Raw genomic sequence first — 27,216 nt, forward strand, 5'->3', positions numbered from 1 at the left:
TCCTCAACTGTCACAATGAGGCCACACTCAGGTTGGAGGGGCCAACACTTGTATTTCATCTGGGTAGCCTCCAACCTGATGGCATGAACATTGATTTCTTGAACTTCTGGTAATGCTGCTCCCCTTCACCATTCCCTATTCATTCCCATTTCCATCTCTCTCACCTTATCTCCTTACCTGCCTGTCACCTCCCTCCAGTGCTCCTCCCCCTTTTTCTTTCTTCCATGGCCTTCTGTTTCCCCCCATCAGATTTCCCCTTCTCCAGCCCTGTGTCTCTTTCACCAGTCAACTTTACAGCTCTTTACTTCACCCTTTCCCCCTCCCACATTTCACCTATTGCCTTGTGTTCCTTCCTCCCCTCTCCCCTACCTTCTTACTTTGACTCCTCATCTTTCTGCAGTCTTGATGAAAGCTCTCAGCCTGAAACATTGACTGTACTTTTTTTCCATAGATGCTGTCTGGCCTGCTGAGTTCCTCTGGTATTTTTTTGTGTTGCATAAATTTAGGAAGTTGGGATAGGAATTAGAGTAAGCCATTTAAATTCTGGAATTCCATTGAGAACCTTGTCTCCTCGGGAGCCCATGCTCAATTCCCATAGGCTTCTGTTTTACCAGGGCTGCTTAATGACATGCTTTGTCAAGATAATTGGTTACTCACTTTCTCAGTATCTGTTAGTTAGCTGCTTGGTCCATGTTTGTTTTGGGCTAAGGCTGTGGTGAATAAAGCAGAATAGTTCTGCTGAATCCCAAATTGCACATTGATTTGCAGATTATTCGGAGAAGGTGCTGCTTTTAGCACCTATTTGTCTGCCTGCACTGCACTCTCTCTGTAATTGTAACACTTTATTCTGCATTCTGTATTGTTTTCCCTTGTTCTACCTCAATGCACAGTGTAATGATCTGGTCTGTATGAAGAGTGTGTAAGGCAAGCTTTTCACTGTGTCTCCCTATACATAACAAACCAGTTCATAAGTAGTACATCATCACCTTCTCCTTAAGTCCATCACCCCTACTGGGGCAGAGACCATAGACAGTAGCTTGCCAAAGTTGTCTATACAGGGCTAGTCTTCAGGCTTTCCCAGGTGTAGTCATCTTGGTGCATCGCTCCTCTCCCAGGGATGAAGATTTTGGAGCTCCTGTTGGTGTTTCTGTAGCTCTGGGTATTAACAGGATGAGGTTGCTAGCCCCATTCCCAGCCCTGCTCTTTTCACAGTCAGGCTTGGGGAGTTCATATCCAACCCTCCTCCTTTCACAGCTGGGTTTGGGACTGTCCATGGGGAGTTCATACCCAACCCTCCCCCTTTCACAGCCTGGTTTGGGACTGTCCGTGGGGAGTTCATACCCAACTCTCCTCCTTTCACAGCCAGGTTTGGGACTGTCCATGGGGAGTTCATACCCAACCCTCCTCCTTTGACAGCCAGGTTTGGGACTGTCCATGGGGAGTTCATACCCGTTCCTCCCCCTTTCACGCACGGAAGGTTGGTTAGGAAGGTTCAATCGTTAGGTATTAATATTGAAGTAGTAAAATGGATTCCATTTTACGATGCCAGAGAGTAGTGGTGGATAACTGTTTGTCAGATTGGAGGACGGTGTGTACCAGTGTGCCTCAGTGATCTGTACTGGGTCCAATGTTGTTTGTCATATACATTAATGATCTGGATGATGGGTTGGTAAATTGGATTAGTAAGTATGCAGGTGATACTAAGATAGGTGGAGTTGTGGATAATGAAGTAGGTTTTCAAAGCTTGCAGAGAGATTTAGACCAGTTAGAAGAGTGGGCTGAAAGATGGTAGATGGAGTTTAATGCTGATAAATGTGAGGGGCTACATTTTGGTAGGACTAATCAAAATAGGACATACATGGTAAATGGTAGGGCATTGAAGAATGCAGTAGAACAGAGGGATCTAGGAATAATGGTGCATAGTTCCCTGAAGGTGGAATCTCATGTGGACAGGGTGGTGAAGAAAGCTTTTGGTGTGCTGGCCTTTATAAATCAGAGCATTGAGTATAGGAGTTGGGATGTAATGTTGAAATTGTACAAGGCATTGGTGAGGCCAAATCTGGAGTATTGTGTACTGTTTTGGTCACCGAATTATAGGAAAGATGTTAACAAAATAGAGTACAGAGAAGATTTACTAGAATGTTACCAGGGTTTCATCACCTAAGTTACAGAGAAAAGTTGAACAAGTTGGGTCTTTATTCTTTGGAATGTAGAAGGTTGAGGGGGGACTTGATAGAGGTGATTAAAATTATGAGGGGGATTGATAGAGTTGACATGGATAGGCTTTTTCCATTGAGAGTAGGGGAGAATCAAACAAGAGGACATGAGTTGAGAGTTAAAGGGCAAAAGTTTAGGGGTAACATGAGGAGGAACTTCTTTACTCAGAGAGTGGTAGCTGTGTGGAACGAGCTTCCAGCAGAAGTGGTTGAGGTAGGTTCGATGTTGTCATTTAAAGTTAAATTGGACAGCTATATGGACAGGAATGGAATGGAGGGTTATGGGCTGAGTGCAGGTCGGTGAGACTAGGTGAGAGTAAGAGTTCGGCACGGACTAGAAGGGCCGAGATGGCCTGTTTCCGTGCTGTAATTGTTATATGATTATATGCAAGGTCATCAACCTGAAGCATGAACAGTTTCTCTGCCAGTGCACTTGAAGAGTATTTCCAGCATTTTCTGCTTCGTAATTGCTAATTAGTTGAAGTAAATTATTTCAGTAACGTATCAAATCAGAAATCTTGAAATGGTAGTGAAGAATGCAAGAAGCAAAATTTATTTTGAAGTAAGATTTGTAAACTCCACATTAGTTATTAATTTTTTGAACAATGTTCCAAGTGCCTGCTGATGTGTTGATAAATGGTGTGTTTTCTACTTGCATTTAGTTACATTATCCACTCACATATGTGAAACAATATTGCTGTTACAACTAGCAATGATGCTATGAAACAATGCCTGTTTTGTTTGCTTCAGATATTCCATTGTCAGTAGGCATCGTTGACCCCAGAGCAAATCCAACACAGCTAAATACAGTGGAGTTTCTTTGGGACCCTTTGAAGAGAACCTCTGTATTTATCCAGGTATGAATTCTACTTGTTAAATTGAGGTTTAAAATGTATATTGCTGGAGCTTGTTGTGCATTAACAGTTTTAAGTCAAACAGGAGAGGAAAAGAAACAGATTTTCTAGTTTGATTTGTTTATTCCGCAATGGCTTTGTTTCTGTCCTGCTGTTTTGCCATTACAATGTAGTTGAGGAAGAATTTCTTTAGCCAGTGGGTGGTGAATCTATAGAGTTCATTCCTACATGTGGCTGTAGACGTCAAGTCATTTGGGTATTTAAGGCAGCGGTGATAGGTTCTTGATTAATCAGGGCATGAAAGGTTACAGGGAAGAGGCAGGAGAATGGGGTTAAGAGGGAAATGGATCAGCTGTGATGAAATGGTGGAGCAGACCCAGATAGCCTAATTTTGCTCCTATGTCTTGTGGTCTTTTCAGATGACCCAGCACCACCTCCTCGATCTCAAAATGTCCCAATACATTAGTGTGCCTATCTTCTATATCCTCCAAATCTTTCTTGATAAATATTGATGCAAAGTACTCATTTAGTAGCTCAGGCTCTTGCTTTGACTCCAAACACAAATTCCCTCTGTTATCCTTGACTGGGACTCCTCTCCTTAATTATCCTATTTTGAATACAAGTACAAAATGCCTTGGTTCTTTTTGATCCTGCTTGCCAAGGATATTTCATGGTCCTTTGTGGCCTTCCTAATTGTCAGCTTGAATATTTTCCTGATGTCTTTATATTCTACAAGGGCCCAGTCTGATTTTAGTTTTCTAAACCTTACATTGGCTTTCTCTTCCTGACTAAACTTAGGACCCTTTGGGTCATCCAAAGTCCCCTTGCCATTACCATCCTTGTTCTTGCTCTTTACCAGAACATGCTGATCCTAAACTCTGATCAGCTGGTCTTTAAACAAATCCCATATGTCAGGCATGGAGTTGTCGGACAACAGCTGCTCCCAGTTAATGCTGCATAACTTTGTAATATTGGATTACATTTGTTGAGTCCGTCAAATATTTGATTGTCATGAAATCTAAAATGTATTTAACACTTCCATGGGGAATTATGTAATGTTGACAATTATTATCCTTTTGTGATGTTTCCTAGGTGCATTGTATTAGTACTGAATTCACAACCAAAAAGCATGGAGGAGAAAAAGGAGTGCCTTTTCGAATTCAAATAGATACGTTCAAAGAGAATGAGAATAGTGAATATACAGAGCATCTTCATTCAGCTAGCTGTCAAATCAAAGTGTTCAAGGTATGGAGTATAGGTTACATTGATTTGAATGATTAATGCTTCTGCTCCTGGTTGCTAACATGACTGATTTTCATGAACATTCTAATTTGAAGTGAAGAAGATGCTCTTTGCACCTGACTGATACTTTCTGCATATTTGGGGTAGTATCTTTAATAGCTGTAAAGCTGAACTAAATATGAACTGGCTTTCCAGCTTTGTACAACTTTAAGAATTAAGCAACTGTCAATATACTGTATGGACAGTTTTAACTCTTCCATTCAAATAATTATTCACGAATGGAATCTGGAGAGATGTAGTTATTAGAGGGAATCTTTGTCCTGCGATATCAGAAAACGTGGCAAACCTGGGCGATTAAAGGATTCAACAAGAGTTAAGGAGTAATTGAAACACTATCACATTAGGTGTATTCCAAAAGCCACCAACTAATGAGAAGGTGCCACAGTACTGGAGTAGTTAGTGTGACGCTGTTACAGCTCGGGGTGGCCTGCAGTTCATTTCCTATACTACTCTGTATGGAGAACTGCAAATCTTACAATGTAACTCAGAAAAAAAGGATAGCGATAAACCCAACAATTAAAGACTAGGTGGCCTTATTTCTTTGAGTAATCTGTTAAAATTATAATTGACAAAGTTAATTATCATTTGGTCCAGTCTCGATTAATATTCTTACAGGAACATCTGTATGATGCTAAGCTAGGGCACATCATCAGTGATGTTACCTGGGGTTGTCAGCTGTTTCCCCAGGTCTGCTTTAGCTTCCAGTCCTGCGCAGTGAGGAGCATCCCAGTTGCCTTCTGGTGTTCTGTTGGTCTTTTCCCCCTCTTTGACAAAGCAGATGGTATTCTTGACCAGACTTGTTTTCTGGCAGATGTTAAGGGTACTGCAGATTGTCTCAGCAATTGTCTGGAGGGCCTGGTCATGCTGCCACCAATAACGGCCATCGGCAAGAGCTCTGGGGCAGCAGCTCAGAATATGCTGTAGCGTATCGGTCTTCTCACAGAAGGGGCAAGCTGGTCGTTCTACAAGGCCCCAGCAGTGCAGATTAGATGGGCTAGGAAGGACGTCATAAACAGTCTGGATAAGGAACTTGATGTGGTGTGGATCCACTTTCCAGAGGTCGTTCCACATGATCTTTCGCTCGATCACCTGCTCCCATTTGGTCCTGGCTCCTTTCTGTTTCATTGCCACTGCTTTGCTGGTCCTCTCCTCCTCCACAGCTGCCTTTACTGCATTCTGGACCAGTTCTCATCGCTCTTTCCCTTGTACTTTGCCAAAATGGGGTCTTCAAGGCTTCCCAGTCCAGCTCTTCCCTTGGCGACTGCTGCCACCAGCACTTTGTGGCACAGTTGTACCTCAGCTTCTTCCATTGCAGCCTCTGCTCTCCACTTTCTTCCAGCTCTCACTGCCAGTCCTGCTCCGGCAACCTTTGGACCTGAAGATTCCGGGAACTGCGGCACCTCTCTTGCTCGCAAAACCTTGAACTCCTCCTCGATGGATTTCAGGGGGAGCCTCAGTTTTCAGTTATTCCTGTACAGAGTGATGCTGCTGATATTCCTTGGTAAACCCAGCCATCTTCGCAGGAACCGGCTGACTACCCTCCCTAATTCAGCAACAGTGGAAATTGGAAACTCGTAGAGAAGCAGTGGCCAGAGGATTCTTGGTAGTATACCGTACTGGTAAATCCATGCCTTAAACCACCCTGGAAGGCCAGTCCTGTCAACCTCTTGCAACCATTGTTCAAACTCCCCACAGGTGATTTTTATTGCCTCCTTATCTCTGAGTGTTGCATCAAACATCTTCCCAAGACTTTTAACAGGGTTCTCTGTGATGGTAGGAATTGGAATGTCCTCAATAGAGAAATGAAATTTTTCCTGTACTCTCCCCTTCAGCACTACAGATCTTGATTTTGCAGGCTTAAAGGACATCCTTGCCCACCTCATCAACCTTTCCAGTCCTGCAAGAATCCACTTAGCACCAGGCACTGACTCCGTAGTGATAGCCAGATCATCCATGAACTTAAACAACAGGAATTCTGCAGATGCTGGAAATTCAAGCAACACACATCAAAGTTGCTGGTGAACGCAGCAGGCCAGGCAGCATCTGTAGGAAGAGGTGCAGTTGACGTTTCAGGCCGAGACCCTTCGTCAGGACTAACTGAAGGAAGAGTGAGTAAGGGATTTGAAAGTGGGAGGGGGAGATCCAAAATGATAGGAGAAGACAGGAGGGGGAGGGATGGAGGCAAGAGCTGGACAGGTGATAGGCAAAAGGGGATATGAGAGGATCATGGGACAGGAGGTCCGGGAAGAAAGACAAGGGGGGGGGGTACCCAGAGGATGGGCAAGAGGTATATTCAGAGGGACAGAGGGAGAAAAAGGAGAGTGAGAGAAAGAATGTGCATAAAAATAAGTAACAGATGGGGTACGAGGGGGAGGTGGGGCCTTAGCGGAAGTTAGAGAAGTCGATGTTCATGCCATCAGGTTGGAGGCTACCCAGATGGAATATAAGGTGTTGTTCCTCCAACCTGAGTGTGGCTTCATCTTTACAGTAGAGGAGGCCGTGGATAGACATGTCAGAATGGGATGTGGAATTAAAATGTGTGGCCACTGGGAGATCCTGCTTTCTCTGGCGGACAGAGCGTAGATGTTCAGCAAAGCGGTCTCCCAGTCTGCGTCGGGTCTCGCCAATATGTAAAAGGCCACATCGGGAGCACCAGACACAGTATATCACCCCAGTTGACTCACGGGTGAAGTGTTGCCTCACCTGGAAGGATTGTTTGGGGCCCTGAATGGTGGTAAGGGAGGAAGTGTAAGGGCATGTGTAGCACTTGTTCCGCTTACACGGATAAGTGCCAGGAGGGTGATCAGTGGGGAGGGATGGGGGGGACGAATGGACAAGGGAGTTGCGTAGGGAGCGATCCCTGCGGAATGCGGGGGGGGGGGGGGAGGGAAAGATGTGCTTAGTGGTGGGATCCCGTTGGAGGTGGCGGAAGTTACGGAGAATGATATGTTGGACCCGGAGGCTGGTGGGGTGGTAGGTGAGGACCAGGGGAACCCTATTCCTAGTGGGGTGGCGAGAGGATGGAGTGAGAGCAGATGTACGTGAAATGGGGGAGATGCGTTTAAGAGCAGAGTTGATAGTGGAGGAAGGGAAGCCCCTTTCTTTAAAAAAGGAAGACATCTCCCTCGTCCCAGAATGAAAAGCCTCATCCTGAGAGCAGATGCGGCGGAGACAGGAATTGCAAGAAGGGGATGGCGTTTTTGCAAGAGACAGGGTGAGAAGAGGAATAGTCCAGGTAGCTGTGAGAGTCAGTAGGCTTATAGTAGACATCAGTGGATAAGCTGTCTCCAGAGACAGAGACAGAAAGATCTAGAAAGGGGAGAGAGGTGTCGGAAATGGACCAGGTAAACTTGAGGGCAGGGTGAAAGTTGGAGGCAAAGTTAATAAAGTCAACGAGTTCTGCATGCGTGCAGGAAGCAGCGCCAATGCAGTCGTCGATGTAGCGAAGGAAAAGTGGGGGACAGATACCAGAATAGGCATGGAACATAGATTGTTCCACAAACCCAACAAAAAGGCAGGCATAGCTAGGACCCATATGGGTGCCCATAGCTACACCTTTAGTTTGGAGGAAGTGGGAGGAGCCAAAGGAGAAATTATTAAGAGTAAGGACTAATTCCGCTAGACGGAGCAGAGTGGTGGTAGAGGGGAACTGATTAGGTCTGGAATCCAAAAAGAAGCTTAGAGCTTTGAGACCTTCCTGATGGGGGATGGAAGTATATAAGGACTGGACATCCATGGTGAAAATAAAGCGGTGGGGGCCAGGGAACTTAAAATCATCAAAGTTTAAGAGCGTGAGAAGTGTCACGAACATAGGTAGGAAAGGATTGAACAAGGGGGGATAAAACCGTGTCGAGGTATGCAGAAACGAGTTCGGTGGGGCAGGAGCATGCTGAGACAATAGGTCGGCCAGGACAGGCAGGTTTGTGGATCTTGGGTAGGAGGTAGAAACGGGAAGTGCGGGGTGTGGGAACTATAAGGTTGGTAGCAGTGGATGGGAGATCCCCTGAGTGGATAAAGTCGGTGATGGTGTGGGAGACAATGGCCTGGTGCTCCTTAGTGGAGTCACGATCGAGGGGTAAATAAGAGGAGGTATCCGCGAGTTGTCGCTGTGCCTCGGCAAGGTAGAGGTCAGTACGCCAGACTACAACAGCACCCCCCTTATCGGCGGGTTTAATAATAAGGTTAGGATTAGTGCGGAGGGAGTGGAGAGCAGAGCGTTCCGAAGGAGTGAGGTTGGAATGGGGACAAGGTGCGGTGAAGTCGAGATGGTTGATGTCCTGTCGGCAGTTAGCGATAAAGAGATCCAGAGCAGGCAGAAGACCAGAGCGGGGTGTCCATGAAGAAGAGGAGGGTTGAAGACGGGAGAAGGGGTCATTGGTGGGGGTGGAAGAGTCCTTGCCGAAGAAGTAGGCTCGGAGACGGCGGAAGAAAAGTTCCGCATCATGGCGAACACGGAACTCGCTGAGGTGTGGGCGAAGGGGGACAAAGGTGAGGCCCTTACTGAGAACAGAGCGTTCTGCCTCCGACAGTTGAAGGTCGGAGGGGATGGTAAAGACCCGGCACGGATGAGAGCTGGGATCAGAGGCGGGAGGGGGGAGGCTGGGGATGTCAATGGAGAGGGGAGGGTTGGGGTGAGAGGAAGATGGAGCCTCCGAGGGCCCAGGAGCTGACGGTGGGATCTGAGGAAGACGGGGCTGCGGAGTGGTGGTGGGGGAAGGGGAGACGGGAGTCACAACAGCAGCACATAAAGACCCGGCCTGGAGATCAAGGCTGGAATCTTGAGAGCTGGGATCAGAGGTGGGAGGGGGGAGGCTGGGGGTGTCAATGGAGAGGGGAGGGTTGGGGTGAGAGGAAGATGGCGCCTCTGAGTACCCAGGAGCTGACGATGGGATCTGAAGGAGACGGGATTGCAGAGTATTGGTGGGGGAAGGGGAAATGGGAGTCACATCCATGAACTTGCTCTTCTTTCAGTTAGTCCTGATGAAGGGTCTCGGCCCGAAACGTCGACTGTACCTCTTCCTAGAGATGCTGCCTGGCCTGCTGTGTTCACCAGCAACTTTGATGTGTGTTGCTCATTCATGAAGGCTCGTATTGGTGGTTGGCAGATCCCAGATCTTGATTTCTATCCTCAACGCTCTGGCTCTGCAGATTTTATCAGCATATTCATTGCTGGGAGGGAAAGGATGACTGAGATGGTACAGCCTGTGATGACACCAATCTCCAGCCTGCACCAGTCTGATTTTATTGGCTCTGTTGAGACTCTCAGGTGGAACTTGTTGTGGTAATCCATAAGGAGGCCTCTGATTCCTTCAGGAACATGGTGCCTCCTCAGAGCATCTTCAACAACCTTGTGGGGGATTGATCCATAGGCATTGGCCAAATCCAACCACAAAACTACTAAGTCATCCTTATTCTCTCTGGCCTCTCTCAGGAGCTGCATGATGACTCCAGTGTGCTCCAAGCAGCCTGGTACCCTTGGAATGCCACCCTTCTGGACGGAGGTGTCGATGTAGTTGTTCCTCAGGAAGTACTCTGTTAGGTGCTTTGCCACCACGCTGAAGAAGATCTTCCCTTCAATACTCAGCAAGAATATTATCCTAAACTGGCTGATGTTCTGGGAATTCTCTTCTTTTGGAATCCACACCCCGTTTGCATACTTCCATTGCTTGGGCATTTTGCCTCTCTTCCAGATGACCTTGAGGATTCTCCACAGCTGCCGGAGAGGCCGGGGGCAGCATTTGTAGATGTTGTAGGCGGTGCGACTCGGACCAGGTGCTGAGCCAGCTCTGGCTTTCTTGGCTACTTGCTGAACCTCCTTGAAGAGAGGCTCTCAAAGTTCAAAAGCCTCTGTTGGTTCTGCAGGGGCGATGAGGGCATCACAGTCTCCCAGTTCAACTTTTCTGTGCTGGTTACTGAAGGTGCTTCGAAGATGGTGGTTCATCTGTTCCTTTGTGCAGGACAACTTTCCCCTTCTCTTCTGACCCAGCAGCTGGTTGGTGAACTGAAATGGGCTACTGATAAATTCAAATCTTTTCTGTGCTCTTTCTCTCCTGCACCTCCGATGTTGCTCTGCTCTTCTCAGAGTTATGAGCCTTTTCCTCAGCATCACACGCAGTTCTTCCAGTGGTGCCCTTTCCTCATGGTTTGCCAATTTATGTTGTTGCTTGAGTGCCTTGAGTTCTTTCTGGATGTTATGGATTTTGGTGGCTCTGTTGTTTTTAACATATGGCTGTTTGGCCCACTTCTCTTCCTCAGTACCAAATCTTTCTGCTGCCACAGTTACGATCACTGTTGTCATTATCTGCAATCTCCTCTCCACACCACCTTTGGACACTATTTCCAACACTAGATCTATGTCTTCATCAAATCTTTGCCACTCTGCTGTCTAGCAGGCTTTGGGCCATCTGATCTACACGGTCTGAGATGTGATGTTGGGATGCACAGCTTGCACTACGCGGAGGCTTTGGGTACTGTGGGGTGCTTCCTGACCCTGCTCCTCCTCTGTCTCACCAGATTGGGAATAAAGGAAAACCAGCATTCATTTGCCCTGAGGCACCCATTTTAAATGAAGCACTGTCACCATGTATTTGTCTTTGAATTATCAGAACCTCAATGAAAATCCTAAAGCTTTTCTGCTTTCTGATGTAATCGACATTTAACTTTAAGAGTAATTATATTTCTCTTTGATGACTTGGTTATGTCATTTGAAAAATCATTAAAGTGGTGGAGCAAAAGTTGTTAACAGCTCAAAATGGATATTTTTTAGCAGCAGCTTATAGCTGTAGGCTGAACATTCAGTAGCTTAGCAGCATGAAATGGTATAATTAAAAGTGATATATTGATATGAAGCCATGCAGTCTGTGGTAAAACTTTATTTTTTATATATATATGTCTTTGTTATAAAATGCACACTGTCAATAATAAATGATGATCTGATTAACAGGCATTTCCTCTGAGAAACTGAACTTTTTTTTTGCTTCAGTTGAACTTCTGGCCATAAAACTGCTAGCAGGTTGCCCAATGATCCAAGGAAATTCTCCCTTGATGTCAAAATTGGTGGTTCTTTAAGTATTTGGATCAACCCCATGTAAGATCTGTTGTAAAAGATTTTAGCAACAACATGGATTACTCTTTTACTAATGGGTTACTGAGATTCACATACTGCTGCAATTGGTTTGTTAATATTCTGGAACCTAGAGGAACATGTGTGTCAAAAGCATGAAATAAAGTTGTTCCTGGTGCAGTTCTTATTGTCACACTGTTTTGTTTATGGAAGATACAAGTACATGGAAAATGGATTGCATGTTGCCAATTATTTTTAGTATGATGTAATTTTATAAGAAGAAAATACTTACCCTTGGAGTAAGCTGTATTTGACACCACTTCCAAGTGAAAGTATACCAAACTGGAATTTCAACCTTCTGTGAATTCCACTTGCAGTAACACTTGCTGTGCTGCATTCATTTTAGAGAACTACATTTTGAACCACATGTCCCTGGAGGTTGTTTGACATTGACACTCCTGGGACAACGTGGTCTCATTCTGACAATACCAATTCATGCACCCTACTGTCTTGGATCTGATTTCCCATGCTAAAACATGCTGCCTTTTGCAATCTCACCCTCAAGTGTTGAGCTAATCCCTTCCCTCTGCACAGCACAACTATGCTAGATGTTAGAAAATGGTTGAACTCCATTATCCCCCTCCGCTTTATCACCGCACCTCTGTTTTTAAGACTTGCAAAGCAGTCTATTTTTAAGCATGGTCAAAATGTAATGCCCACTCTCAATTAATGATGTCATCCCACCCTCATCTAAACCATTTCTGAGCAAAGGAATCCAAATCTGGTTTATTAAGCCATGTCAAATTTATTGTTTTGCAGCAGCAGGACAAAATTATTAAGTTACAAAAATAGGAATAACGTGGTAGTGTTCATGGGTTGATGGACCATTCAGAAATCTGATGGTGCAGGGGAACGTAGTTAAAGTAAATTTACTGAATTCCTAGTGAATGCCTCTTCTCTTGTCCTCATTGGCAACTATAAAAGGGCTACTTTCTGGTAAGTCTAAATTTAGTGGCTGTGAATTTGGTGTTTTGTAAGTTTCTTACAAAGACTTTTTAAAATAGCCACTTTTTGAGTAGTTGCTTTGAATCTACTTAGTTCATTTCAAGAGTAGTTACCAATTCTTCTGCATAACTTTGGAAAAATAAATTCATGTTTTCTAATGCTAAGTTGCTGGTTCTGAGTTGTGCCAAATGTATTACTTAATTTTGTATGATAGTGGTATATCAAGTTGGAAAGCAGAATGGAACATTTAGCAAAGCCCCTTCTCTTTCTGCATCACTTCCAAGAGAAAAGATGTTTCATGTGAATTACCTTTTATTTAAACAATTCATCCCCTGTACCCTTCTCAACTGCTCATTCTTTGTTATTCTTCCATTTCCTCACCACCTCCATTCGTTCCACCTCAATCAATGCTGTATCTTGCCACTTAAATCTGAGGGTACTATCCAGATTGATGTGCCTAGTAATGTGCTGCTTGAAATTCTGAATATTATGTCCAGCCCTGTTAAGATGCTATGAAGTGTAGCAAGAAATTTACATCACAATAAAATGAGTAATCCAAAAAGAGCAAAGCAGCAACTGTATCGTGTGAGAACACAAAATATGAACTGCTGAACCCCTCAAGCCTACCCCACCATTCAATATGATCATGGTTAATCTATGCTAGCCTCAACTCCTGTGCCACTTCTCCATGCCCCTTTATTCCTTGATCTATCAAGTATTTGTCCACCTCCGCTTGAAGTACTTCTAATGATCCAGCTTCCTCCATCTGCTCGTGCTGAGAATTCCAGAGGTTCACCACTCTCTGCAGGAAATTTCAATGTACCTCCTTTTCAAATGGACCCTTATCTTGATGTTTCCCAGTTGTGAAAATATCCCAATATCAACCCAGTTAAGCTCCCTCAGGACCCTGGATCTTTGATTGGAATTGTTGAACCTTACAATTGCAATTGCTACTGAATGTTTGCCTTTTGACTTAGTTATTCTTGACAATCTTGATCTTAAAGTTAGGCTATTAAGGCACAGTGGTTAAATTGCTTGCAATCATGCTTACACCTAGTAATGAGGTTTAATATTTAATTGTTCCCCTGATTGACTAACTCTATTACTTAAAACACTGAACTTGGTACCAAATAATAATTGCTTTTAACACTGGCAGATAAACTTGAGAAAAAAATTGAAACCCTATTGCAGCCACAACAGTGGAGAGAAAAAGAAAGGTTTACATAAAATTGATAAATTCAATATTGAGTCCTAATAGTTGCAGCATTCCCATTTGGAGGATGAGATGAAGTTCTTCAAGTTGAGCATCTTTGGAACAGGGTAGGTTACCAAAGACATGAAAGTGGGAGAAGCATGATAATTAGTAAGATGAGGCTGGAAGTCCTTGTGGACTGAATGGAGGAACAGCACCTTGTTTGATGTTGTACTCCTTGGGACTTTGAATTTAGCAGTTTTGGAGCCCTTCTCTTCTCTCTCCCCTCCCCCCTCCCCCCCCAAGTTGTTATCTTAAACCTTTTGGATAGGTTCCAGATTGTTATTTTTACTTTTCCTTGTAGTTTTAGCTTGCTCTATGGTTGCTTTATATGTTTGTAGTTTGTCTGTAAACTTTCAGTAAATTGTATTGAACCAGATAGACTATTTCTATAGTATTTTTTTTGTCTGCAAAGCAAAAATGTGATGCATGTAGTACACAGGCTTCCTTATCCAGATCAAAGGTTTACAATATGAAAGGAAAGCGTGTGCTCAAATTCCTTTATTCCTTGCTGGAAAAGGTTGACTGTCTGAACTGTGCTATGATGGACATCTAATAAAACAGCTGTAACCATAAGATTTGTGCCTCATTTTTGACTTCTGAAGAACCTTCTGGACAATATCATCTCCAAATCTAACAACTTGGAGTCATGAACAACATAATTGAGGATTAAGAATGGGAAGAATCCCAGATGAGACAAAGCTCCAATGTGCACATTTAACAGGAGGTAGGACTTTCCTCCTAATCATCAGTGAAGCACCTAGTTCTTGTCTTGATGCACAATTGTAAAGAAGTCTAAAGGTAAAGTTAAAACCAGCAGATCCTCTTCTCTCTGTTCTATTTTAAGTGAAGTTAAACAGTACTGATTGGCTCTGCATAGTCTATTGATGTAATCTATTCAACTGGTCCATTTGAATTTTGATTGTATAATCTACTAGTTTGAGCTATAGGCCCCTGATAAGTGAACAGTTCTAGTCTACATGTGTAGTAGAAAGATGATAAAAGCCACAGCCATATTAGAGAAGAAACCTGCTACAAAAAAAGGGGGCACTGGACTTGCAGTTAAGTGAACAGATGATGGAGGATTTGAGTTCTTATCTAATCAAAGTATTCCAATTGAATAAGAATAGTTGAAAAATCAGAACAAAGTAAACCATCAATGCAGAGTCTAATGGAATTTGGCTGCTAGATAAAGTTAAATGAGCATGGAGCAAGATCCCAGACAATGCCTGAAGGAAGAAGAAAACTGGATGGATGTTAGCAGTCTTATCACAACTAAAAACGTTCAGTTACAAAGACAGCATAAGACCAGAAAATCTAAAGAAAAGATGTGTGTTAACTGAACAAATAAGAAAGGAAAAGGAGAATTGTGATGAATTTCAAAGTCAGTATGATAGTTTAAAAGAAATCTAAAGAGCTTATCTACATTAAACGAGAGAAAGCAAAAATGTGAACTAATTGAAGTGAACTATATCAAACTGAGACAGTGTAGAGAAGTGCAGAGATCGTCAGTGGGGGGGGGGGGGGACAGTGCTGTCACTGATCTTCACCCTTGGGTCACGCCTCTTCAATCAGACAGTAATCCAAAACAACACCTCTTTGAACTGAGAGGAATTTCAGAATGGACATGACACTGATTCAAACAATGATGTCAATAATGATAAAGTAGGACTGGCAGCCATGTGTCAGTAGCACTATTAAAGAACCAAGTGAATAAAGCTACACAGGAATGAAGACAGATCCTATGAGAAGTAGACGAGTATTTTCTCGCAATTCTGTCGAACCACAGAAGATTGATCGATGGTCCCTGTATTGTTGTTTTGCAGCCTTGGTAGCTTTGCGCAGATCGTAGCTGCTTTTGTTGAGCTCCAACTACTGATTGCCGGCAATGTAAGGTCTGTGTTGCATGGTAAGTGCTGCTCGTATGGAACTATTGATCCAGTGTTTCTTGTTTGGGAAGACCCTGACCAACTTTGGGGGACAACATCGTCAATGTACCTGGCAGCAATGAAAGTTTCCAGTGTCCTCACTCTGTGTACATTTTACTCACAATGAATAGAGCATCTCAAGTAACAGCTGCTCAGTAGTCCAAATTGTCCACTGTTCTTGGGGCACCTAATATTGGCATCAAGTATGTGAGTAGTGAATGCAGCTACAGCGCTGCCATTGGACATGGAGGACTATGATGCCTATTACTGTGCAAAGGTAACAATATGCACAAGAGTGGAAATCGCCAAAAAGAAATGTCCCCACTGAACCCAGATCTGATTCTGTTCACAGACAACTTCTCAATGATTGAAGGAGAATCTATAATGGTTGGACGGGCTATTTTCTTGAAACTGAACTGCTAGCATCAGGAAGTCTCGCTTCTTGTACCTCTTCACAACAGGCAGAACTAAAAGTCCTGATTCAGACCTGTAAGGTGGCTGAAGAAAAATCTAGCATCTGCAGTATTTATGATTTTGGACATCTGGATTTTTTAATGTCTGTAGTTCTCCCCCCCACCACCACCCCCAATGAAAAGTGGTCAAATTAATGGATGTTATAAAGTTGTCAATAGAGGTGACTATGTTGAAATATAAAATCTACTCCAAAATGGACATTGAAAGCTACGGAGTGCCTTAGTGCAGCGGTCCCCAACCACCAGGCCGCGGACCGGTACCGGGCCGCAAAGCATGTGCGAGGAAACAATATGATTTGGCGATAGGAGTCAGCTGCACCTTTCCTCATTCCCTGTCACGCACTGTTGAGCTTGAACACACGCGAGCTCTTTACCCGCATGTCATCCATGTCAGCGCAGGAAGAAGATCAACGCCTCGAGCTTGCAAATGACAGCAGGCTGAAAAGTATGTTTAAAATAATATCTCTGCTGGCATTCTGGATCAAAGTCAAGGCTAGATATCCTGAGATAGCCACGAAAGCACTGAAAACGTTGCTTCCATTTCCGACATATCTCTGCAATTAATGCAACGAAAACTAAATTGCGGAATAGACTGGACATAAGGAACCCCCTTCGAGTATTGCTGTCTCCCATCACCCCTCAATAGGACCGTCTTGTTGCAGGGGAACAAGCCCAGGGCTCCCACTGATTCAGCGATGTTGGTGTGTTGCAATGATTTTATATGTTCATACGGGGAAAATATGTGCTGTGTGTTTAATATCCAAACATTACTTAAAATGTTATGATGCTATTGACTTATAAGTGACTTGTATAACCATATAACAATTACAGCAGGGAGACAGGCTATCTCGGCCCTTCTAGTCCGTGCTGAACTCTACTCTCACCTAGTCCCACCGACCTGCACTCAGCCCACTACCCTCCATTCCTTTCCTGTCCATATAGCTATCCAATTTTACTTTAAATGATGGTATTGAACCTGCCTCTACCACTTCTACTGGAAGTTTGTTCAACACTTACTTCAAGCTCCCCTATCCTCCCCTGATAATTGACTTATCACTATATTCATGCGAGGAAAATATATGCTGTGTGTTTAATATTAAATTTGTCAGAGAAACCCTTTTAGAAACGAAATTGAGTGTATTAGCCACTTATCACCTATATTCCGGATCTCTCTCTCCCACCCCCCCCCCACCAAACAGAATCGCCAAAAACGATTTGTAGAAAAAAAACGGCACGTACACGCATGCGCACTGGTGCCCGCGCAAGGCTTCATGGTCATTGTAGCCTTTCTCGGGGTAAATACAATGTATTCGCCTGCTATTCTTGTCCGTTGGCAACCCTACCACCCCCCCCCCCCCCCCCCCGGGTCAGCCGGTCCGCAAGAATATTGTCAATAATAAACCGGTCCACGTTGCAAAATATGGTTGGGGACCCCTGCGTTAGTGGACGAGGCAGCAGAAAGGCCAGCATGAGAAGGAATTGTAAGAATAAATGAAATGAATCTGACAACTGAAGTTGAGATATGAGAATTGCAAGCTCAGTGCTCTAATAAAGGAAAGTGGTCCTAGATGGAGAATGGTGGGACGTTGGGCAATGACGGGGTATGGCGATAGGGTACTCGTCACAGACAGTAACCCCACCCATAATGCTGCCTTCTCTGACACAGAAGATACACTCCCTATGACACTTTAGAGTGGAAAAGATGACCAGTAAATTCTTCCAATGGTGGAATCAAAAGTTCAGATCACAAACCTGATAAATGTTAGAAAGTTGCATGAAAACAAACCTGGCAGCAGTGGACAATTGAGTGCTGCAGCCCTACCTGGGCCATTTTTCCCACCTACATTTCATTTCCAGAGAGTCAAGGATACTTAGATGTGCTAGTAATAGTAGGGGAGTTCTCAAGGTGACATTCAAAAGGGCTGTACTAGCAAAGAAAACCACTCAGATGCACCAAAAACTCTGATCAAGGACTACGTCCCTAGATTGTATTGATTCTAACTAAAGGGCACTCTTCACTGGAAGTGTATGCCAGGAGCTGTACTGACTGATGAGCATTGAATGGTCCTTCCATTGTGCATGTCATCCATGAATGAAATGATGTGGAATGAATGCTCAAACTATTAAATAAAGACTAAATACCGCAAGGAGGGTGTATCCTAGCTTATATTCCTTCCCATAGTCTTAAGCAGCATCAGAACAACCCCAAACAAAAAAACCAGGCTAAGCCCATCTGAAGTGGTGACAGGATGATCTGTCATTACCTGGAGCTATTGAACTCAGGCTGATATACACGTTATGATAGTCAGCCTAGTTGTCCATTGGGTGAAGCTAACCCAAAATCTTCAGTCTGCTTCTCAATAGTTTTCTGCTGCCTAGAGTGGTCCAGTAGAAAGACATGTCTTAGTTTCTCACGACTGGGTTCTGATCAAGAAACCACATAAGGAGCCATTGAGCACTTGGATGCTGTTGATTACTAATTCAGTAGTAAGGTCAAAGGAAAAAGTGGATACACTCTACCCACTGTAAGTGGGTTAAAGTAGCAGAAGAAAGTGAAGACAGACAGCAAGCACTGAGGTTAAAGTGCTAGTAACCTCTGGACTGCAGTGGATAAATCACAAACCAGCCAGAAGGCATTGAAGTTGCCAACCACTGGACATGATTTAATTTTGTGCATGATGCTGGTACTGCAAGCTTTTCTACCTCTGAATTTTCAAATGTACTGATTGAGGATATTGAATTTAGAGTCAAGGGAGGACTAGGGTCAAAATTGTTCTTGTTTTTCCTTGTTTAACTTACTTTTGCAGTCTCTGACAGGTTCTCTCATGTTCCTTTCTGTGACTTACATTAGTGAGAAAATAAGCACGAGTTCCCAACTTGAAATATGAGCTTTTTCTCTCCCCACTACTGCAGCTGTCCTACCATGTGCTTTCATTTTTTTATTTTGGATTTTCAGCATCTGGAGTATTTTTACAGCAGCAGGATTTTTTTCATGCTGTGTTATGATCATGGCAATCCTTCAGGAAGAACAGCCATGTGAAGCAGTTACATGTATGTTTGTAGTTCAACTTTATTGTAATCTGACTGCATATATACAACCAGCTAAAACAACATTCTTCCAGAACATGTTGCACCCAAATACATACATCACACACAGCACATAAAATAAAATATTACTGCAAATAAGTTAATAAAATATAATTCATGCATGTTCTCTTGTTTCTCAGTGTTTTCAAAATAGGGCCTGAGTTGAATATTGGTTATTCAGTTTAAAAGTTAAAAGGTGGTGGTCAGAGGGCTTGGAGTTGAAGATGGCTAGAGGAGAACAGAAGAGCTTCCTAGGTGTTGCTTCTAAAGGCTAATCTGCTGACTAAAGGACAGAGGATGGATACCAGAATCAGGACCCCTCCATTGACTGAAGTAGATAGGGGTATATTTATAATGGAAAATCCCTTGTAAAAGGTGATGAGTAGTCAATAAGTGGAAGGTTGATGTGCAAATACTGTGATTAAAGGAGGACCTATTCCGGATCTTTGCCAATAATTCAAAAGGGATATTATTTCAATATTAGTAAAATGTTAGAGGGCAAGGAATAACTTGACCACAGCATTGCAAATGTAACTTGGCCCACATTTCAAAGTCAAGTGCTGTTCTTAATGTCACCAGTCATAGAGCACTACAAGATGAAAACAGGTCCTTTGGCCATCTAGCCTGTGCCTAGTTCCATTGACCCCTGCACCTGGGCCATAGCCCTCTATACTCCTCCCATCCATGTATTCATCCAAATATCCTTTAAATATTGCAATCGATCCCCCATCCACCACTTCTGTTGGCAGCTCGCACCACGCTCTCAGCTGCATGGCAACTCTGAGGGATCTGTGGGCTTGAACCCAAGATCCTTCTGTCCCTTCGCACTGCTAAGAATCCTGCAATTAACCTTGTACTCCACCTTCAAGTTTGATTTCCTAAAGTGCAGAATGTAATGCTTTTCTGGCTTGAACTCTGTGTGCCACTTCTCAGCATAACTTTGCATGTTCGCTCTGTTCTATTGTAACATACAACATCCTTCTATATTATACCAGTGCTAGCAACCTTCATGTCATCTGCATACTTACTAATTCACCCTTCCACTTCCTCGTCCAAATCATTTATAAAAAATCATAGAATGGGGTAAATAAATCAGCCATGATTGAATGGTAGAGTGGGCTTAGTGGGCTGAATGGCCTAATTCGGTCCCTATGTCTTATGCTGTTGTATCCCAATTAATTCTGTATACCTCTAGCAAATCCCCCCTCGTTCTTCTGTGCGCCAGGAAGTAAAGTCCTAACCTATTCAACTTTCCTTATAACTCAGTTCCTCAAGTCCTGGCATCATCCTTGCAAATTTTCTTTGTACTCTTTCAATATTATTGTTATTCTTCCTGTACTCACCAACTTATTATACAACTTCAACATAATATCCAACTCCTGTACTCAATACTCTGATTTATGAAGACCATTGGGCCAAAAGCTCTCTTTACAACCCTGTCTGCCTGATGCCATTTTCAAGGAATTAAAGATCTGTATTCCCAGATCCCTCTGTTCTGCCACACTTCTCAGTGCACTACTGTTCACCGTGTAGGTTTTACCCTGGTTGGTCCTCCCAAAGTTCAACACCTCACACTTGTCTGAATTAAATTTGATCTACCATTTTTCAGCCTGTATTTCCAGCTGGTCTGCTGCAAGCTTTCATAGTCTTCCTCATTATCTACTACACCCCCAAATATGCTATTCAGATGTACCACATTATCATCCAAATTATTAATGTACTGTTTATGATAATAATGGACCCAACACAGATCCCAGCGGCACACTAATAGTCAAAGGCCTCTAGTCAGCAAGGCAACCATCTACTACCGCCCTCTGGCTTCTTCCACTAAGCCAACATCGAATTCAATTTACTACTTCATCCTGAATGCCAAGTGACTGAATCTTCTAGATCAGCCTTCCATGTGGGACTTTGTCAAAGGCCTTGAAAAAATCCATGTTGACATCATTCGCTGTCTTTCCTCCTCCAACTTTCCTGGTTATCTCCTCGAAAAACTGTATAAAGTTATAGTTAGACATGACCTACTATGCACAAAGCTATGTTGACTATCCCCAGTCAGGCCCTGTCTTTCTAAATGTTTATGTATCCCATCCATTAGAGTACCTTCCTATGATTTACCCACTACTGAACCAAGGATCACTGATGTATAATTTCCTAGCTTCTTAATATTTGCATTAAAATTCCAGGAAGAAATTTATATTGAATGTCAATTTGCTGTAATTTTGCCCAGCTGTGGGATACTTTACACTATAGTAAATTATACAGATTTAGCTGAGCTCGATCTAGTACTTTGTTGCATTCTATGTTGAAGGGTATGTTTTATGTAACAGGTGCACAGAGAGACCCTGTAAATCGTTGCCACATATGCCGGAGAATAAACCTTACTTTCATGCATGGCACTGTCTGCTTTGCCACTTCAGTATCATAAAAAGAGGAGTCGGTTTCTGAGTGTTTTCACTGACATACTTCCATAATCTGATGAGTGTTTACAGCAGTTTGATTTTACTAGATTTCCAATGTTTGGCTTTTGGAAGTGTAACTTGTGACTTACTGCACTCCATTGGCCAGCCTCATATTAAACATATTAGTTCTTCCCCTGATTAAGTTTGTCTGTGACTGTGCAACAAATTTCATGGCATACAGTGCCTATAAAAAGTATTCTTCCCCCCCCACCCGCCACAAGAAGTTTTCATGTTTTATTGTTTTTGCAGCGTTGAATCATGGTAGATTTAATTTGGCTTTTTTTTTGACACTGATGAACAGAAAAAGACTCATGTCGAAGTGAAAACAGATTTTTAAAAAGTGATTTAAATTAATTACAAATATATAACACAAAATAGTTGATTGCATAAGTATTCAATACCTTTAAAATGACACACCGGTTCATCACTGGTGCAGCCAGCTTGTTTTAGAAGTCACATAATTAGTTAAATAGAGATCACCGTATGCAATCAAGGTGTTTCAATTGATTGTAGTAAAATACACCTGTATCTGGAAGTTCTGCTGGGGAGTCAGTGTCCTTGCAAAAGTTGCACCATTAGACAAAAGAACACTTCAAGCAACTCCACGAAAAGGTTATTGAAAAGCACAAGTCAGGAGATGGATACAAGAAAATTTCCAAGTCCCTGAATATCCCTTGGACTACAGTTGTCAATCATCAAGAAATGGAAAGAATATGACACAGCTGTAAATCTGCCTAGAGCAAGCTGTCCTCAAAAACAGAGTGACTGTGCAAGGAGGGGACTAGTGAAGGAGGTCACCTGGAGTCCAATGACAACTCTGGAGGAGTTAAAACAGGGGTTGGCAACCTTTTTGCCTCTGTGGGCCGGATCGCGTACTAATGAGCAGATGGTAGGGCAGATAAATGCCATAAAAAACTTGAAATATGGGAATTATCCATTTAAATACATCTAGTTATGTTTTGCCTCAAATTAATGAATAATGCATGCTAGAAAATCATTTGTACTTAAGGTTGCCTACCCTTGAGTTAAAAGCTCCAGTGGCTGAGATGGGAGAGGCTACGCATACAACAACTGTTGGCCAAGTGCTTCACCAGTCACAGCTTTATGGGAGGTGGCAAAGGGAAACCACTGTTGGGGGAAAAAAAAACTCATGAAATCTTGGCTAGAGTTTGCTGGAAGGCATATGGGAGACTCTGAAGTCTGGTGGCCATCAGACCATAAGCCAAACACCACACATCATCAGAAACACACCATTATATGTTATATAATGCAGAATGCAGCTTGTTCTTTTGCTTCAGGCTTTGGAACCTTAATGTCAAATTCTTGGAAGGCTTCTATTGAAAGATCTGTCACTGTGAACACAATGTGTTTGAGTTGGATTTGAAGTTGTTATCCCTCTAGAGTACATTGGTTGGTTTGAGAGAGAAGTGGTGTGGGATATTTGTATGAAAGTCTATAATGGTGTGAGTGAGGAACATAAAAACAGTTGTTTTTTTTGTAGGAAAGTTACTGAACAGGGCATCAAAAGTTTGGGTGAGGCATCACTTTATATATTAACTGAAGAAACTAGAAAACTAATTTAGAGCACTGTCATGATAAAGAGCTGGATATATTGTAGATACATCATATCAAATTTAACATTTTATTAACTTGTATTCCTGAAGCTGGCTTTCTGAGGAGCTGGTGGCTTGCGGTAGGATTCCTTTGACTGCCCATTGATGTATTTGAAGTGTGTAACAAGGCAATATGTATTGCCCTAATTAAATTATTATATTGTTGATCCCAAGATTGAAATGGAGATGACACTGCTGCTCACACTACGCCACTAGGTTTTTTTCCCCAAACCTAAAGCATTGGGGAAATAAACCTATCAGCTTCAAGACATTGGTCATAATCTTGGTGTAATACAATACCTGTACTTTGCAAAAATCTTGGGTGTATATACGTAGCTAGGGTCCCTGAGACTTTTGCACAGTACTGTATTTGTTAGCCTGGAGTGAAGAATGAGCAAAGAATGTTGGGAATGGTGAGGGTGAGGCATTGTGGGAGGGATATCGAACAGGTGGCAGGGAAGGAGTACCAGCGACAGAGGGGGTGGTGCAGGTGCTGATACAACCAGCCGTCAGACACCAGGCAAGGTCATTTGATTCTGAACATTTGGTTTATTGATCATTACAGAATCTCTTTCCTGCTCCCTTCCCCTTTTTCCAACCATGATTCCCTTCTCCCTGTCCCTCTTCCCACTCTCAGTCCACAATAGAGGCCCATATCAGAATTAGGTTTATCATCACTCACATGTTATGATTTTCTTTATTTGTAATAGCAGTACATTGCATTAAATAAAATTACTACAAATATCTTGGGCATCCTAGCAATATATATATTATGTGCCTAAGACCTTTGCATAGTGATATACAGAGAGGAGGTGGAAGAGCTTGAGGCCTGGTGTCAGACAAATACAGGTGTCCCCTGCTTTTCGAACGTTCGCTTTACGAAACCTCGCTACGAAAGACCTACATTAGTTACCTGTTTTCACTAACAGAAGGTGTTTTCACTGTTACGAAAAAAGCAGTGCACGATAAAAGGCAGCGCACGCCTCGAGCAGCCAAGCTCCTCCCCTGGAACTGCATTCTAACCAGCATTGCTTAAACACGTGCCTGTGAGCAGCCGTTAGCAAGATGAGTTCTAAGGTATCAGAAAAGCCTGAAAGAGCTCGTAAGGGTGTTACACTTAGTGCAAAACTAGACATAATTAAGCGCTTCGATTGTGGTGAACGAAGTAAAGACAAAGTGAGTTTGGCTTGTGGAAGTTGACGAAGATGATGTTGAAGAGGTTTTCGCATCCCATGACCAAGAACTGATAGATGAAGAGCTGATGCAATTGGAAGAGGAAAGAATAACAATCGAAACCAAATGCAGTAGCGAATGGACCGAAAGTGAAGTCGTCCAGGAACTGAACGTGAAGCAACTGCATGGGATTTTCGCTGCAATGATTGCAGAAAAGTACGACTTTAATTTTGAAAGGGTACGTCGGTTTAGGGCATATTTGCAAGATGGATTGAGTGCTTACAAAGAACTGTATGATAGAAAAATGTGCAAGGCTAAGCAATCAAGCATACTGTCGTTTTTCAAGCCTTCCACATCAACCACAGCAGACGACGAACCTCGACCTGCAACATCGAGGCAGGCAGACATAGACGAAGATGACCCGCCTGCCCTGATGGAAACAGACGACAATGAGATGACACCCCAATGCCCCACCACCCCGAACCCCGGGCCGCGGACCGATACTGATCCGCGAAGCATGCAGTGGTGCAGCGGTGGACGGGACGCACCCAGCACATCTTTAAGAAAAAAACCGAAACAAACAAGCTAATTAATTAGGTGCCGCCTGGCACATAAATGTCGGCCCAGATCAGGGGCAATTGCCGATTCAAACTTACTGCTTACCACCCGAACCACTACTACTTTATCATTTCCTGTCAGAGTCACCTTACATGTAGACGCTCCTGTGCCTAGCGTTACTTTATGGACATAAGTACAATCAATCTATGTATATAAGCTTATCTTATGTGTTTATATCTATTGTGTTTTTTGTTATTATTGTATTCTTTATCTTATTGTGTTTTTTTGTGCTGCATTGGATCTGGAGTAATCATTATTTCGTTCTCCTTTAGACTTGTGTATTGGAAATGACATTAAGCAATCCTGAATTGAATGTTGAATATCTTGTAGGCTTGTTGGATTATCGAAGGAGAACAGAACTGTTTTGGAAGAAGCCCCTTTTATTTTTCACGTTTGAAAGGCAAGGTGCAGGCAGAATCAATGCATTTCTTTTATTTATAATGGTATGCAAAAGTTTGGGCATTTCTGTTACTGTGAATAGCCAAGCGAATAAAAGATGACCTAATTTCCAAAAGGCATAAGGTTAAAGATGACACATTTCCTTAATATTTTAAGCAAGATTACTTTTTTATTTCCATCTTTCAAAATAACAAAAAAGGAAAAGGGCCCAAAGCAAAAGTTTGGGCACCCTGCATGGTCAGTACTTAGTAACGCCCCCTTTGGCAAGTGTTACAGCTTGTAAACGCTTTTTGTAGCCAGCTAAGAGTCTTTCAATTCTTGTTTGGGGGATTTTCGCCCATTCTTCCTTGCAAAAGGCTTCTAGTTCTGTGAGATTCTTGGGCTGTCGTGCATGCACTGCTCTTTTGAGGTCTATCCACAGATTCTCGATGATGTTTAGGTCGGGGGACTGTGAGGGCCATGGCAAAACCTTCAGCTTGCGCCTCTTGAGGTAGTCCATTGTGGATTTTGAGGTGTGTTTAGGATCATTATCCTATTGTGGAAGCCATCCTCTTTTCATCTTCAGCTTTTTTTTTTACAGACGGTGTGATGTTTGCTTCCAGAATTTGCTGATATTTAATTGAATTCATTCTTCCCTGTTCTAGTGAAATATTCCCCGTGCCACTGGCTGCAACACAAGCCCAAAGCATGATCGATCCACCCCCATGCTTAACAGTTGGAGAGGTGTTCTTTTCATGAAATTCTGCACCCTTTTTTCTCCAATCATACCTTTGCTCATTGCAGCCAAAAAGTTCTATTTTAACTTCATCAGTCCACAGGACTTGTTTCCAAAATGCATCAGGCTTGTTTAGACGTTCCTTTGCAAACTTCTGATGCTGAATTTTGTGGTGAGGATGCAGGAAAGGTTTTCTTCTGATGACTCTTCCATGAAGGTCATATTTGTGCAGGTGTCACTGCACAGTAGAACAGTACACCACCACTCCAGAGTCTGCTAAATCTTCCTGAGGGTCTTTTGCAGTCAAACAGGGGTTTTGATTTGCCTTTCTAGCAATCCTAAGAGCAGTTCTCTCGGAAAGTTTTCTTGGTCTTCCAGACCTCAACTTGACCTCCACCGTTCCTGTTAACTGCCATTTCTTAATTACATTATGAACTGAGGAAACGGCTACCTGAAAACACTTTGCTAACTTCTTATACCCTTCTCCTGCTTTGTGGGCATCATTTATTTTAATTTTCAGAGTGCTAGGCAGCCCATGGCTGCTGATTGTTGGGACAAGGTTTGAGGAGTCAGGGTATGTATAAAGCTTTGAGATTTCCATCACCTGGCCTTTCCTAACAATGAATGTGAATAAACCATAGCCCTAACAAGCTAATTAAGGTCTGAGACCTTGGTAAAAGTTATCTGAGAGCTCAAATCTCTTGGGATGCCCAAACTTTTGCATGATGCTCCTCTCCTTTTTTTTCACTCTAAAATTGTACAAAACAAAAATAATACACCAATCTTGCTTAAAATGTTGAAAAGAATGTTTCATCTTTAACTTTATGACTTTTGGAGATCAGTTCATCTGCTACTCACTTAACTATTCACAGTAACAGAAATTTTGACCAGGGGTGTCCAAACTTTTCCATGCCATGGTATGTCTTGTTCCTGCCTGTCTGATGCATGCTGGTTTGGCACATACTGGTTGACGGTAATTAAAGGTGCATCTATATCACTGAAGGAAGTGTTGAGTCCAGATGCTTGCCTGCAGTCCACAGAGGAGAGAATGCACAT

At 42.9% G+C, this 27,216-nt stretch overlaps 1 protein-coding gene across 3 annotated transcripts in view; it reads left to right on the top strand.

The window, feature by feature from the left end:
* The window catches only part of tfcp2 (transcription factor CP2), a 133,072-nt gene that overhangs the window by 33,705 nt on the left and 72,151 nt on the right, over positions 1 to 27,216 (top strand). For all 3 annotated transcript variants that reach the window (XM_072249631.1, XM_072249630.1, XM_072249632.1), the window contains 2 exons: positions 2,967 to 3,073; positions 4,163 to 4,315. In XM_072249631.1, coding sequence (XP_072105732.1) covers positions 2,967 to 3,073; positions 4,163 to 4,315 — 260 coding nt within the window. The remainder of the gene's footprint in view (positions 1 to 2,966; positions 3,074 to 4,162; positions 4,316 to 27,216) is intronic.

Source organism: Mobula birostris, chromosome X, assembly GCF_030028105.1.
Source record: "Mobula birostris isolate sMobBir1 chromosome X, sMobBir1.hap1, whole genome shotgun sequence".
Classification (NCBI taxonomy): domain Eukaryota; kingdom Metazoa; phylum Chordata; class Chondrichthyes; order Myliobatiformes; family Myliobatidae; genus Mobula; species Mobula birostris.